The 10,143-nt window shown below is 39.1% G+C and overlaps 1 protein-coding gene across 1 annotated transcript in view; it reads left to right on the top strand.

Moving 5' to 3' along the window:
- Nucleotides 1-9,881, top strand: part of LOC119482968 (tetraspanin-8-like) — a 12,019-nt gene extending 2,138 nt beyond the window's left edge. Inside the window, exons 3-9 of the mRNA XM_037760882.1 lie at nt 1,474-1,590; nt 1,699-1,773; nt 3,563-3,658; nt 3,800-3,892; nt 5,102-5,173; nt 6,178-6,261; nt 8,564-9,881. Coding sequence (XP_037616810.1) covers nt 1,474-1,590; nt 1,699-1,773; nt 3,563-3,658; nt 3,800-3,892; nt 5,102-5,173; nt 6,178-6,261; nt 8,564-8,698 — 672 coding nt within the window. The 3' untranslated portion in view covers nt 8,699-9,881. The remainder of the gene's footprint in view (nt 1-1,473; nt 1,591-1,698; nt 1,774-3,562; nt 3,659-3,799; nt 3,893-5,101; nt 5,174-6,177; nt 6,262-8,563) is intronic.
- Nucleotides 9,882-10,143: the final 262 nt, after the last annotated feature.

Genomic DNA, 10,143 nt, shown 5'->3' with positions numbered 1-10,143 from the left:
GGATCCATTAGCAGAGCAAAACAATAAAGTGTCTGATGTATTTCACAGGCAACTTGTTTCCATTCAATTCTGTACAGTAAAGTCCAAAGCTGTAGGCCTAGAGCCTGCATTAGAAAATGGTCAGCAACATTTGTATTAGGGCTGTCAATCGATTAAAATACTTAATCGCGATTAATCACATGATTGTCCATAGTTAATCACGATTAATCACAAATTAATCACACATCTTTTATCTCTTCAAAATGTACCTTAAGGGTGATTTGTCAAGTATTTAATATTCTTATCAACATGGGAGTTGGCAAATATACTGCTTTATGCAAATGTATGTATATATTTATTATTATAAATCAATTAACAACACAAAACAATGACAATTATTGTCCAGAAACCCTCACAGGTACTGCATTTAGCATAAAAAAATATGCTCATATCAAAACAAGGCAAACTGCAGCCTAACAGGCAACAACAGCTGTCAGTGTGTCAGTTTGCTGTCTTGACTATGACTTGCCCCAAACTGCATGTGATTATCATAAAGTGGGCATGTCTGTAAAGGGGAGACTCGTGGGTACCCAGAGAACCCATTTTCATTCACGTATCTTGAGGTCAGAGGTCAAGGGACCCCTTTGAAAATGGCCATGCCAGTTTTTCCTCGCCATAATTTAGCGTAAGTTTGGAGCCTTATTTAACCTCCTTTGAGACAAGCTAGTATGACATGGTTGGTAGCAATGGATTGATGGATCTAGCTTTAAAACTGAGCCCGCTACAAATTAAAAATCACAAGTTGCGTTAATGCGTTAAAGAAATTAGTGGCGTTAAAACGAAATTGCGTTAACGCGTTATCGCGTTAACTTTGACAGCAGTAATAAGTATGCATAATTCAATTGAGAGCTTGAACTTGCAAAAACACCGGTCATTTAACTAATGGCTATCGTTTTGTATGAGTTAAGTTAGCTCCTTCTCATTTTCTTTCTGATTTGTATGGCTGCTTTTTAGCGCTGTGTGCATACAAGTAATAGCAGACTCAGTGACTGAATGGTGACTTGTCAAACTCCAGCTTTTTTCCTATTGAAAGCTTCATTCAAGAACACCACACAACTCAAAACACACAGTCAACACTCTAAAAGAAAGGGTTGAAGTCCAACTTTGAGTGTTTGTATACTATTCCAGCTTATCAGATAGATGAAGACGGTTTCCTCTAAAGACATCTATCTTTGTTTCCTCTAAAGACATCTATCTTTGTTTCCTCTAAAGATATCTATCTTTCTAGAAATGATACACTGAACATTGAACATTTATTTTACATAAAATTGCAATCTGTGTAGAAACTGCCATGGTTGACCTCAGGAGCTAAATGCAACAATTGGGACCCTTGAGCAGCGTGCATGCATGCTGCATCAGGGCATTGAACTCAGGTTTCTTTCCCAGCTCACCGAGCCTGCTGACCTGCTTGATCTCTGTTTGTTCTCTCCACAGATAGAGAAGATGCTCGCAGGCCTTCATGCCATGTATATTATCTCCATCATAACTCTGGTCTTGACCATCGTTGGTGTGTATGGTGCCTGCAAAGGGAAGAAGTGGGCGCTTATAATGGTGGGTAAATGAAAAAACACACTTGTATTGTTATTAGTAGTAGTAATACATGTAATCTTTTCCCAGAATCTTATTGCTCATGTCTGTATATGTGTCTGTGTGTCTCAGTTTGTAGTTGGAATGATCCTGAGCAGTCTGTTCATGATTGCATGTGAAATTCAAGGACTGGCTGTGCGACCAAAGGTATTATTGACTCAAATGTGTTGGCCTTTTGTGACATTTTAGACTCAGTACAAAACAGACATATATATGGACTATAGATTGCTGGCTGCATCAAAACTGCATTCCCGATTAATCAAATACAGAAACATAAACCGGAAAAGGTTCTTAAGCTATTGCTTTTATATTAAAGAGGACCTATCATGCTCATTTTCAGGTGCATACTTGTATTTTGGGTTTCTACTAGAACATGTTTACATACTTTAATGTTCAAAAAAGGCTTTATTTTTCTCATACCGGATGTGCTGCAGCACCTCTTTTCATCCTCTGTCTGAAACGCTCTGTTTGAGCTCCTGCTCCGCCTCCCCAAAAGCCCAGTCTCCTCTGATTGGTCAGCTGGCCCACTCTGTTGTGATTGATCAACCGAACCAAAGTCTTCGGACTCCGCTCCAGCTCCGCTCTAACTAGCTTTGTTTGAGGGCTTGCTAAACTAGCCGCTAGGCAGGTATTATGCAAATGTATTACTGAGTGACATCACTATGTTACAGAAGAAAAGCCGGGACGTCAAGCAAGGTGTTTCAGGCAGTTCAGGAGCAGTGTTTCTTTGGGGGAGAGTAACTCCCTTTGGGCTTTGTAACTTTGCAGACCTTTTACATGTACAAAAAAACTATATAACACACTAAAGGAAAGGGAAGAAGCACAAAAGCATAATAGGTCCTCTTTAAGTTTCTTGAAATATTTTAGGGTACTTCCAGACAGTAGTAAAGATCAGTTGACAGTTAGCTCAACACCACCCCACTTAGTCACTAGTCAAGCTTTCCATTCTCGCATAGCACATATGCTGTTTACAGTTATAATTGTGGCAGATTAACCCTTCGAAATTTGTAGACGTTTTTTGAAACAATGGGTAACGAGAAGTAAACAAAAGCAGCGATACATCGCCAGAAACATTAGCAAATCTCAAGAACGGCAGTAGTGTAGCAAAAGTCACGTGTTCACTCATTAATGAAAGGCCATTTACATTTATTTTTTTGGGTACATATTTTCAGATTATTTTACACACAGATGTAGGATAATGCCCCTTTAGAGATTAGTGCACACACTCACAAATCTGAGTATGCACATACCTTTAAACATGCACTATCTACCTTTTAACATGCACTATCTGCAACCATCTTGGACTCTAACCATTGGCGCACTTTACACTTACTTACACTATACATCCTATATACCACTTTATAGACTACACATATGTACATATTACATTTATTTATTGCAAATACTACATTTATTTATTTAGTTATTGACGGACTGCATACACTATGTTCACCCATTCACTCTGTGTCTTTTATATCTCTATTATTGTTTTTATAATTTTTGTATACCTTTACCTCTCCTGTATTTCACTCTGTTTGCTGATGTTGCTGCTTTGACACCTGAATTTCCCTCTGGGGATTAATAAAGGTTCGTATTATCTTATCTTATCTTACAAAGTGAGAGACAGTTTCACAACTCTCCACACACATTTGCAAATAATATTGCTACAGTAACACCCCCATAGATATAGGTTATCATAGCTACAGGCAGCCAGCTGTGTGCAGTTTATGTTAGAGCTGATAAACACAATGTTTAATCCATTCCTTACACTTTTGCTTTTGTGTTTTTGGTTTTGGAAAAGCAATAAAAAAGACAACATGACTGCTTATGGGATCTGGTTTTGACCGAATACATTTTGTGAATCACAAATGGGCCTGCAAATAACATTTTCAAATTTGTTTAATATTGTTTCTATTACTTTGTTTTTGTCGTGCAGGAGGCTGAAGAACTGAAGAGGCAATACCTAAATATGCTGCCGCTGAATAATGCTAGTGAGATTCTTATAGACAGCATCAAGGATGCTCAGATGGATGTAGGTAACCTTGTGTGGGTGTTTGAGTTCCTGCATGCTTTCAAGTTCTAGCATATTTATTTTGTCTCATCTATATTATAATCGCATGCACATGCTAGTGTATTGCATTAATTAGCCTCTTCCTTCCATCTTTCCGCTCAGTTGCAGTGTTGTGGACTGGATGAGGGCTACCTGGATTGGGGCTACAACATCCCAGAGTCCTGCCTGTGCATTGAAGAGTCTACGAATCCATGTGTGAGTGTGAACGCTACTCAATTTCTGCACAAAACTCTTGTGTACCAAGACCATGAAAAAACGCCAAAAAAATGCCGTGAAAGTGCCCACTTGGATGCCCCTACAGTAGATAAATAATGATAAAGTGTCCTCTAGGGTGCCCTTCCAATGGAGAAAACATGATAAAGTGCCCTGGGTGCCCTTCCAGTGGAGAAAGTGTGATTAGAGTGCCCTTAAATGGAGAAAACGTGATGAAGTGCCCTCTAGAGTACCCTTAAATAATTAAAACATGATGAAGTGCCTTCTAGAGTGCCCTTCCTGTAGAGAAAACACAATGAGTTGCCCTCTAGAGTGCCCTTAAGTGGAGAAAACATGATGAAGTGCCCTCTAGAGTGCCCTTCCTGTAGAGAAAACATGATAAATTGCCCTCTAGAGTGCCCTTAAATGGAGAAAACACAATGAGTTGCCCTCTAGATTGCCCTTAAATGGAGAAAACGTGATGAATTGCCCTCTAGAGTGCCCTTAAATTGAGAAAACATGATAAATTGCCCTCTAGAGTGCCCTTAAATGGAGAAAACATGATGAGTTGCCCTCTAAAGTGCTCTTAGATGGAGAAAACACGATGAAGTTCCCCCCAGAGTGCCCTTCCTGTAGAGAAAACATGATGAAGTTCCCTCCAGAGTGCCCTTCCTGTAGAGAAAACATGATGAATTGCGCTCCAGAGTGCCCTTAAATGGAGAAAACATGATGACGTTCCCTCTAGGGTGCCCTTAAATGGAGAAAACGTGAGGAAGTTCCCTCTAGACTGCCCTTCCAGTAGAGAAAACATGATGCGATGCGGTGCCATTTTGGCTGCCCTACATGCTAGAAAACGTTCTGTGCACTGGTGCCCCGCAGCATGCAGCTGGTCCCCTTTAATTTGTTTTGCCCTAGGCCCTCAGACAGCCTGAGTCTGCCACTGACCAAGGCCCATTGATGTTTTCCTTGGTAAAGCTCAAAGAATACGGAGTATCATTGTGTATCAATTACAGTTTAACATGGCAAGAAAGTCAAAAAATGGCCTGTTATTTTCATCTGTAGGGCCACTATGGGGTTGACATTTGTGGTTCCGAGTGGAACGTCTCAAAAACCTTCGGATTTATTGCCTTGAAATCTAGTACACACATTAATGTTCCCCTCAGGATAAACTGTAGTAACCCTTGTGAACCCTGATTCATGTCTGTGTTCTAGGTGGCAGCTCCTAGAGACAGCAGTCTGTTTGCGCACACGACCGACTACCAGCCCGTCATGATTTATAAAGAGGTAATAAGAGCATTCTATTTAAGATATTCATTTCTACATTTACAGGTGGATGTTACTGTGTTAACCGATGCCACCGTGAAATCTCAATTACAACGACAATGCAAGAAAAAGCTCCATTTATACTTAGTGAATATACGAGACTGTGTGTGCGCACAAAACAACAGTACAATGTTGAATTTCATGAGACAGCTATTAAAGGGACTGTTTGTAAGAATCAGAAATTGGTTGTAACAGCGACACCTGTTGCCGTTTAGTCAACGAAAGTCAGCGTCCTGTTGCTCGTGCTCGCCCGTTTGCACGCGCTAACTGAATGTGAGCGAGCATCCGTCAAAAAAAGTGAGGCGAAACACATCAGCGACTCATCACCAACACTGTTTTGCAAGACGGACTTCACTAAATATAACTTTGCGGTTTTGGTGCTTCCCCGTAGTTTGTGTTGGAGTCTGAGTCTGAACAGCGTAGCCACACGCGAGCGCGCATGGGACACCGACCCGGATTGATTTATACGTGTAAGAAGTTACAAACAGTCCCTTTAAAAAAACATTAATTGATCATGAAGATTCTGAATTGTGTTATGGTTAGATAAAAGTTGACCTCTGTTTTGGAATACAGCGAAAGAAACATGTCTTCATGTTGAAAGAGAACAGATTTTACATTCATCGTTAGCTAAAAAAAAAACAAGTGTAAAAATAATTTTGCATTTTTCCTCTAGCAGTTGAACTTGTGACATCAACCGGGGAACTGAAACAGATAATCTCATGAATTGCAGCATTGTTTTTTCTGTTTAAGTCACATTAGCATCTGGTCTAGTGAAGCAGCTGTTCTGTGTTGCTGCATGGGGCTATCTCTGTTTACAAAGCCTCCTAATACGAAGGGAGGGTAATTAAATCAGAATGGATTCTAAGAATTGTTATTTTTAACAAAGTTCCTTACTTTTTGAGCCCCTTAAATGAAACAATGCACAGTTGGAAAGTTACATTGATTGATCTGCTCTCCTGTTTCAGCCATGCCTTACATACTTGGTTGAGCATGAGATGATGGCCATAAATGCTGCATTGGGCGCAATGCTGGGAATCACATTATTCTGGGTATGTACTGTGAGTCTATATGTGTCTATCATATTTGCCTCCATATTTATCTACTCTTACTTCACAATCACTTGATCTTCATTTTTACACCAGTACTTTTCCAGCTCTCTCCTCATGGTGTGCATACATTTGTGAAATAAGACAACCTAGACAGTTTTTTGTGTGCTGTCTAGATCAGAAAACATGTGATTCAACAAACTATTCAGATTTGGCTCTCCTTCCTATATGTCACCTGCAGGCTCATTGTAATATATCGCTCACAGCTTGAGAACTACCTTTGCAAAGGTGCACCATATTTTTCTCGGTAGCCAATCAGAGCAGACTGGGCTTTTTCAGGAGGTGGGCTTAAAGAGACAGGTGCTAAAACGGACCGTTTCAGACAGAGGGTGAATATATGTACATTTATTTTCAGACACACAGTATGAGAAAAAAATGTTTTTTGAACATTAAAGCACGAAAACATGTTCTAGTAGAAAACCTCAAATTAGGGCTGTCAACCGATTAAAATATTTCATTGTGATTAATTACATGATTGTCCATAGTTAATCGTGAGTAATCGCAAATTAATCACACATTTTTTATCTGTTTAAAATGTACCCTAAAGGGAGATTTAAGTATCAAGTCAAGTATTTAATACTCTTATCAACATGGGAGTGGGCAAATATGCTTGCTTTATGCAAATGTATGTATATATTTATTATTGTAAATCAATTAACAACACAAAACAATGACAAATATTGTCCAGAAACCCTCACAGGTACTGCATTTAGCATAAAAAAAAGATGCTCAAATCATAACATGGCAAACTGACAGTCAGTGTGCTGACTTGACTATGACTTGCCCCAAAGTGCATGTGATTATCATAAAGTCTGTAAAGGGGAGACTCGTTGGTACCCATAGAACCCATTTTCATTCACATATCTTGAGGTCAGAGGTCAAGGGACCCCTTTGAAAACGGCCATGTTAGTTTTTCCTTGCCAAAATTTAGCGTAAGTTTGGAGCGTTATTACCTTTTTCACGACAAGCTAGTATGACATGGTACCCAAAATACAAGTATGAACCTGAAAATAAGCATATGTCCCCTTTAATACAAAGCTTCCATTTCGCCCTTTTGTCCTTTTAATTGAACCACTTGACTTTAAAGCCCTTATTAACCATGATTCACAGCTATTGACAATACCTTGTCTGATGTAGCTCTTCTGGAGCTTTTGATTATAATAGGGAGTTTTCTTGCCCAGTTGTCACGACACTGCACTTCTCTTCCACTAAAGCCATACACACAGGTGTTTTCAGTTAATCTGGCTGATTAGACCTCTGCTCAGGTCGAAGGTGTGTCGGCGCTTTGATGGGAATTTATCAGGTCACAAATCTTCATCTACCAATAAGAATGATAGAGGTGTATTTTGTCCCGCTCTAACAGGTTCAACAACACTAAGAGACTCAGGACGCCCACACAGTCCTGAGCAGAGGTCTAATTAACCAGATTAACTGAAAGCACATGTGTGGGTGTTCAGAAGCTTTTAAAGTGGAGGTTCAAAGTTCATTCTTGATCTCGGAAACAGCAACTGGCAAAACAACCTCACCTCTATTAGCTGTTCTGAATCTTTTGGACTATTTTAATTCAAAGTATTTGTGTTTCCTTAAGGGACTGAGCAGATATTATTAGGGTGGTTAGTGCAGCTGAACCTTAAGGTTCACTTTTTAAAAAGGCCCAAAGGCCATCCCCGGCTTGAGTCAACACTTTCAATGGACTGTTTTGTTAGAAAAAAAAAACATAACACCCTCCCCACTAGTATCTCAAAATAATATAACCATGTTGAATTGGTATAACTCATTCAATCATGAATTGGTGGTATGCAGGCTGCCCTATGTTATTGGTGAAGGGCTGGATGAAATCTGGAAGGAATACCTCCACAAATAAAAGAAATGAAATATAAATCTGGGGTAAATCTCTCTAGTTAATCAAAAAATGCCTGACTATCCTGCCTTCAGCAAAAACAAAGAACACATAACCGTCCCACATAAGTAGGAAAAGCACAGCATGTATTACCAATAACATTAATGATGGCTCTGTCACTAAATGGAATTCAGCCATCGTTAATTTGATTATTTACACCTGTGCTCTCTGGACTGTGACATGTCAACGTGTCTTCTGTGATCTGTCATTTGCTGCCTCCTTCAGTCTGTTTCTAAAATTGCAGCTCTAAAAACAAAATGTATCCAGAAAGGATGAAACAAACAAAAAAAAGAGGAATACTGTAGGAAGTAAAGAAAGAACCGTCTCTGTTTCTCCGTCCTGTAGATATTGTCGGTGGTGATGTGTGTCGTCATCTTGTGTCAGCTGAGTCAGAAGGAGGATACCCCCGTAGTGGTCTACAGTCCAGAGGCAAAGGCAGGAAACTACACCCATCTGGCAGATGCTGCAGACTACACCTGATTGGTGCAAGGACACATAGTGTTTTTAGGATGTTTGAATATATCAGAAGTCGCCTCCAACAGGTGAAGTTGCATGAACAACTTGTACATTGTTTTTTTTATTTCTTAAATGTATTTGTTTGGGTAGTATGTACTGTATTTGTTTGTTTTTGCCCTTTAAACCATGAAACGTTTTTCATTTCACATACTGTGAAAAGAATATTTTCTTTGTGATATACACACATATTAAGTCTGAGACCTACTATACACCATTCTGCTACATAAAAGAGGATATACAGACATTCTGTAGCATTAATTGTATATCCAGTGCATCTCCTTCCACTGTCTTCAACGGGCATCATGGTTCAAATAAGAAGTGAAGTGTGTTGAATGAATGCATTGAAAGTGGTGTTTTTTTATCCCAGATTAGAATAGTAATTTAGCACATTTAATCTGAGATGTAAGGCCGTGCAAGCAGCAAAATGAGGCATATTGTAAAATATGGAAATAGAGTAAATAATGAGATGGTGAAAGAAAATGTGGTTTAAAAAAAGCACTGATGAAGATATGACTGCAAAAATATTTACATTATGGAGCTTTAAGAAGTGTAATAAGTAGCTTTCTGTTATCTTCTGTATCATATTTTGCCAAACTTTGTGTAAACTTTATTTCATTTTTATACGTTTTCTATTTTTAAATTACATTTTGATTTAAGAAGCTACTGGAGCACTTACACAGTTGTATAGTACCGTTTTATATAATAGGAAGTCATTGGTACATATTGGTATTGCATGACAGAGTATTTCCAGGATCAGATGCTTCGGTTCATGGCAGGAGGAGACGGGAATATAGATGAAGGTGCAACTAATAAACTGTGTTTTACATGTTTTGAGTGCCAAAGAAGCAAATCCAAAATCCGATAGCAGAGCTGTGTCTCAGCCTCCTGTCACTGCCTTATTCCCTGCATTAAAAAAGGAGAATGTACAGGAAAGTTCAGGGTGCTTATCCTTGTAAGATGTCAACTGTGTGACCTTATACTGGCTAACGGCTGCAAAATAGATTTTTGTCTGTTTGTTTCCTGGTTTGCATTTGTGGAAACGTGTGACTTGAAGTACACCACACAAGTAAACACTTTTTTTGTAAAACATAATTTTTTATGCTAAATACTGTATATTGTCATTAAAAGGACGCGTTGAGTGATCCAATATCCATTGTCTATTTTAAGAGGAAAGGATGTGTATCTTCAAAGTAAAGCAAGTAATGCTGAAATCAGGTTAGTAGACTAGTTCTGTACTGTTAGCTAATGAGCTACTTCTCTGATCAGTCTAACGCAGTGGCTTTCAAGGTGGGGACCCCCAGAGGGTTTCAGGGCAGCCAATTAGACTGTTATCAGTCTATTAATTAGCCGTTATCAGTCACTATAAACCCCATAGATGTGGGTCAGTATGGGCCTACTACACCTACTAG

This window comes from Sebastes umbrosus, chromosome 23 (assembly GCF_015220745.1).
Source record: "Sebastes umbrosus isolate fSebUmb1 chromosome 23, fSebUmb1.pri, whole genome shotgun sequence".
NCBI classification, from domain to species: domain Eukaryota; kingdom Metazoa; phylum Chordata; class Actinopteri; order Perciformes; family Sebastidae; genus Sebastes; species Sebastes umbrosus.
The sequence above is the reverse complement of the archived record's forward strand: the minus strand, read 5'-3'. Positions and strand labels throughout refer to the sequence as shown.